At 40.7% G+C, this 6,000-nt stretch overlaps 1 protein-coding gene across 1 annotated transcript in view; it reads right to left on the reverse strand.

Annotated features, from left to right (window-relative positions):
• Positions 1–5,660, reverse strand: part of MRPS31 (mitochondrial ribosomal protein S31) — a 43,381-nt gene extending 37,721 nt beyond the window's left edge. The window contains exons 1-2 of the mRNA XM_003270014.4: positions 5,423–5,660; positions 1,291–1,578 (exon numbers count right to left, since the gene is read on the reverse strand). Coding sequence (XP_003270062.1) covers positions 1,291–1,578; positions 5,423–5,574 — 440 coding nt within the window. The 5' untranslated portion in view covers positions 5,575–5,660. The remainder of the gene's footprint in view (positions 1–1,290; positions 1,579–5,422) is intronic.
• Positions 5,661–6,000: the final 340 nt, after the last annotated feature.

Genomic DNA, 6,000 nt, shown 5'->3' on the forward strand with positions numbered 1-6,000 from the left:
ATGGGTCACAAATAGGTCTAGGAGCGTTAAAAATGCCATTCTTGAAAAGTATTTATATATGTTTGTATTATTTATTTCCATATATTTATATATAACCGTTTTGTTTCTAAAAGCAGGAGGAGGAGGAAAAAGTACCTATTATGGGTACTGATAGTCTGAATTAGCTTACTCTACTACCCAATCATACTTTCTAGAGGTATTTTTTGATATAATGTAGAAACCAAGAAGTTCCATTAAAATGTTAAATCAGTCTGGGAAACAGAAGACTATTAAAATCTGTTTGTTCTGGTAAGAGAAGTCAGTTATGAGTATCCTAAAGCCACATACCTTACTACTTGAATTAATGACATCATTGAAATACATCATTACATACCACTAAAAAAAATACTGCCATTTAACCTACCACACAATCCCAAGTATCACTGATTGCACTTAGAATTAAATATAATACTCTTTTGATAAACACAAATACTTTTAATACTCTGAGGAAACTACTAAGAAAGCTGAAAGCACTGATAGGTATTGATCAAGGGAAGTCATATAAAGCAGCTGTAATCAACATGCTAAAACTTTATTCCAGAAATCTTTAAAATGGAAAATTTTAAATAAGCAAGTCCTTTACAGACAATAAGCTACCTTCAAATCAAGATGTAAATGATATTGTTAATTAACAGCTTAAAGAGGCAATTACATAGCAGTTAATAACACTGATAAATATGTAATAAGTGTGTGAAATTCTCAATGAGATCACTTCTTTCCTTTCTCTGGATTGTGTACAGATATCCTCTTGTTATTTAAATATAATACAATAACAGCATTTCTCAAGTAATTATTATTTTGTTGTTGTTGTTGTTTGAGACAGAGTCTCGCTCGGTCCCCCAGGCTGGAGTGCAGTGGCACAATTCTTGGCTCACTGCAACCTCTGCCTCCTGGGTTCAAATGGTCCTCCTGCCTCAGCCTCCCAAGTTGCTGGGATTACAAGCACGCACCACCACGCCCAGCTGATTTTTGTATTTTTAGTAGAGACGGGGTTTCACCATGTTGGCCAGGCTGGTCTCCAAACTCCTGACCTCAAGTGATCCGCCCGCCTCGGCCTCCCAAAGTGCCGGGATTATAGGTGTGAGCCACCATGCCCAGCCTCAAGTAATTATTACAGTCCCTGTGTTTACAAGCTGATATTTATTCTTCATTAATTCAACATTTCCCAAGTACTTGTATTAAAAATATTTTTTACCAAAAGGAAAAGCTTACTGGAGTTTCAAACAACATTTGAATTACAATTAAATTTACCTCTTCTTTGGAGCATATGCTGTAGCTCTTTGAAGCCTGCCAAGTGTAGCTTCCAAACTTTTAAGTGGTCTTCTTTTGGGGGGCTTTGTTGTTCGTACATTTACTGTGCTTAATTCAACTTTCATGCCCTTAATAATGCCTAACAAGTCCTTTTTCGTATTTTCCTTTTCACTGTCTTGGCTCTCTGAAGTCTCCTTGGAAGTCTCATCAGTTCGAACAGACTGCTTATCTTTCTTGCTACAGATCACGCTGTTAGTGCCAAAATATCTTTGGATATTATTTTTTGTCCTGGAAAGATGCATCAAAGAAAAAAATGAAAAATACAATGCAGTCTACAATAAAGTAAAAAACTTACTTACAATAAAGTAAAAAATTACGTATCTAAAATTTTTTTTCAATTCAAGCCCTTTCCATTTGCTTTTTTTTTTTTTTTGAGACGCAGTTTCGCTCTTGTTGCCCAGGCTGGAGTGCAATGGCACGATCTCGGCTCACTGCAACCCCCGCCTCCTGGGTTCAAGCAATTCTCCTGCCTCAACCTCCCGAGTAGCTGGGATTGTAGGCATGTGCCACCACGCCCAGCTAATTTTGTATTTTTAGCAAAGATGGGGTTTCCCCATGTTGGTCAGGCTGATCTCTTCTTATAATTATTGTTAACCATAATAGCAGCAACTTATCATTCATTAGCATATACTACATGCCTCATCTTGTGTAATATACTTTATTTACATTTCTCATACCCACATTAACTCCCTAAGATCTCTATTTTGCAGATAAGGAAACTGAAAATCAGAGAAGTCCCATAGTCACGTAGCTCACAGCTCACTAAGAACTAAGACACACTGTGTGCCACAAATAAGTAGAGGTGTGTTGAAATATTGATCACTTGGTCCTTGGGGTGGCCAGGGGAGGTCTGGGGGTGCTGGTGCTCCCAAGTCTGTTCCCTCCCTCCATTTACCCCAGGGTTCGGTAGAAAAACACTGACATGGTTAATAAATGACAATTTATTATTCTCAAACCCAAATGTGACTGACTGCAAGTCCTTGCTCTTAACACAATACCTCTTTAAAAAGTTATAATTAAACAATACAAAAATAAATTTCTATCAATAAAGATTATTTCAAAAAAACTTTGAGTGGGTGTTATCTAATCTGATCAACATTCTCATCGAGCTACACGCTACTTAACCCATAACCATTTGTAAGGTAAGCTAGAATGGAACAGAAAAGAAAATAATCAATGACTAGAAATGTCATTTGTGCTTTCTTCACCAGATACATTTATGAAAAAGAACAACACAAATGATTACATCTATATTAGACTCATGCAAAAAGATTTCCTAATTCTAAGTAATCCAAATATCCAATTTTATTCTGTGGGGTTAAAAACTTGTTTTGGTATTTGATTATTGAAGAACTTTCAAAACTCTGATGTGTTAGTTTCAGTAAGAGGGTATATTAAAAAATTATTCGTTAAATATAGTGAATATCTACTCTGTGGTGGGCACTATACTAGGTACTGACAATATATAGTAAATAAGAATTTCATGGTCCCTGCCTTTATGAAGCTGACGTGCTACAGCACTGCTTCTCAAACTTTAATATGCATAGAATTTTTTTTTTTTTTTTTTTTTTTTTGAGACAGGGCCTCACTCTGTCAGATAGGCTGGAGTGCAGTGGTGTGATCTCAGCTCACTGCAGCCTCAACCTCCCTGAGCTCACCTCAGCCTCCTAAGTAATTGGGACTAATTTTTTGTAGAGACAGGGTTTCACCATGTTGCCCAGGCTTGAATTCCTAGGCTCAAGCGATCTGCCCGCCTCCCAAAGTGCTGGGATTACAAGGTGTGAGCCACCACACCCGGCCCACAGAAATTATCTATGCTCCTTGCTAAAACACACTTTGGTCCCACCAAAGAATTCTGAATCAACAGCTTTGTCCAGGAGAGACTTGAGAATTTGCATTTCTAACAAACTCCCAGGTGACGCTAACGCTGCTGGTCAGAGAACCATATTACACTAGCTATGTACGTTACTTAATCCTTACAATTTAACAGAATAGGTTTCATTATTCTCACTTTACAGTACAAACTGTTGCCCACAGAAGTTAAAGTAGTGGTTATGAACCTCTAGAGGTTATACAAATCACACAGAGAGCTGACTTAAAACACAGTTCTTAGTTTGGAATTTAACATTTTAACTAAGACCCCAGGTGATTCTCATGCAGGTGAGCTCAAGAGCCTGTATCAGACTCTGGGTTAAATATTGTATGAAGTTCGGCTGGGCGTGGTGGCTCACGCCTGTAATTCCAGCAGTTTGGGAGGCGGAGGTGGGCGGATAATGAGGTCAGGAGTTCGAGACCAGCTTGGCCAATATGGTGAAATCCAGTCTCTACTAAAAATACAAAAATTACCAGGTGTGGTGGTTGGTGCCTGTAGTCCCAGTTACTTGGGAGGCTGAGGCAGAAGAATGGCTTGAATCCGGGAGGCGGAGGTTGTGGTGAGCCGAAATCGCGCACTGCACTCCAGCCTAAGCGACAGAGCAAGACTCTCTCCCAAAATATATATATATAGTATCAAGTTCTTAAAGACAGAAAATGGCAGCCACAGGTTAAGGATACTTACATGAAAGAGAAAATGGCAATTTCAAAAAATGCTGAAACTATTTGATCTGCTTATGGAAACATCAGAGGCTATCAAATCAGGCACTTTAAAATTAGAATAAAAAACCAACTGCATAACTAATATCCTCATAATCAGTACATAGGACTCTCATTATAATATTCAATATATGGTACAATCTATTTAAGAAAATGGTCATTATTTTACATTTAAAGTTACTATTCAAGGTATTGTAATAGAAAGGTGGTCATCAGGGGAATGAATCTCACATGTAATCTTTACTACACTGTTTTCTTTCAAGACTGCTATCATACCACAGAAAGCAATCTACATTATAGGAAAATCACGTCTAAGTAACTCCCTAGCACTAAAAATAATAAAACTCTAGACCTAACCTCCCACCTGAGTTTGTTTCCACTGACAGCATCTCATCAGTACTTCAAATGCAACACCTTCAACGCCACATTCAAGACTCCTCTTTCAGACTGACTTTCCATTTTTCACACCTTCTATATAAAAAGGCCCCCTAACATAAACAGGTATTTTTTGTTTTCTAAAATTATAATATATATAAAAATCTTTCTCAAGCCTGGCTCCGCATTCTTCTGTTAACATTAAGGATACCCTAATACTCCAACGCAGCCAGTTGAAATTTTTGCTATCTCTGACCACCGTACCATTATCCCATAATGTCACATCTCTTTAATTCTACCTGTGCAATTTTTCTCCTCCATTCAGCTGGTCCTTCCCATCTTCACCGCTACTAACCTGCTTCAGCACTGTACTTAACCAAACTGCCTTCTGAGTGTTAACGCACGGAATTTATGCAGTGGAATTAGGTTTTCATAATAAAGTTCTCGGAGGATAAATACCAAAACCAAGTATGCCGCAATTCCGTTTTTTTCCTGGCTAACTTCGACCAGTGGTCCTCCTTCAGATTTCATCAGACTTTTCCAGAAACGATATCCTGAGTCTCCCCTACAATGGTTAGGTGTCCCTATTTGCTGTCCCAGCAAATAGTCATTCATGGCGGCTGAACAGTGTACTCTGTGCTTACCTACACTATCTCAGCCATTACTTCACTACGTAGCACTTGAATTGTCTACTTGCTGGAACTACACGCTCCGTGATGGTAGGACTCTCTCACTTGGGGTTTACAACCAGTACTGGCACGCTGTTTTTCAAGTTTTTCAGTAATGAACTAAAGAATAAAGGAAAACAAATGACACTATTAAATAAATCTTGGGAGGCAAAAGATGAAAATCTGGGTAAACTGACAGGAGATGATGACAAGAGGAATGAGGCGCGGCGTGTAGTAGAAAGAGCACAGCGACCAGGCTTATAATCGTAGCTCTGTTTTCACGCACACTATGACCTTGGGAACGTCATCTTTTCTTTCTAGGATTTCTCTTTCCTCAGATTTAAAGCAATAGCTTCTAAGACCCAGCAGGTAATAACATCGACCCCAGGAAGTCGGAGGATGTACAGAACGGGGCCCGGGGTTGCCTGAAGACCTACGGGGCCAAGAGCGCTGAACTGCGGTACCTGACTGTTCCGTGCCGAACAGCGAGTAGCATAATCGCAGCCGCTGATGTCTCCGGGCTTCCAGAGGACGAAGGGTGGCGGGAAAAGGGGCGAAGAGGTAGGAACGTCGAGACTCTAGGAAACATCGCCGAGACACAAAATGAACCAAGAACACAACTGAAATGGTGCGTCCCGCTGCCAAACACGTCCCCGCCCTCTCTTCCGTTTCCGGCCTGGCGCCTTCCTCTCCCTTTGCGCTCCGGTGGGCAACAGGGGCGGGTAACTGTGTTCCGGACTCGCCCGCGGCCGTGGGGAGCCAGCTGCCTCCAAGCGACCCCACCCACCCCGCGATTGTAGTCCTAGAGGCGGAGTCCTCGCCAGAGTTCAGCAACGGTTCGCTGGCCGAGGCGGGTCCCAGTCCGGCGAACCGGACAGTGGAGGGCGTGACCAGTTGTGCAAAAACTACAGATGGTGCCAGTGAGATCAGTCTCTTCTTTAACAGACAATATTTTGCGATGTTTGGAGGGAAAGGGACTACAGCGTTCACCACGTTCTCAAAATGCGCCATGGCC

This window comes from Nomascus leucogenys, chromosome 5 (assembly GCF_006542625.1).
Source record: "Nomascus leucogenys isolate Asia chromosome 5, Asia_NLE_v1, whole genome shotgun sequence".
Taxonomy (NCBI): Eukaryota; Metazoa; Chordata; class Mammalia; order Primates; family Hylobatidae; genus Nomascus; species Nomascus leucogenys.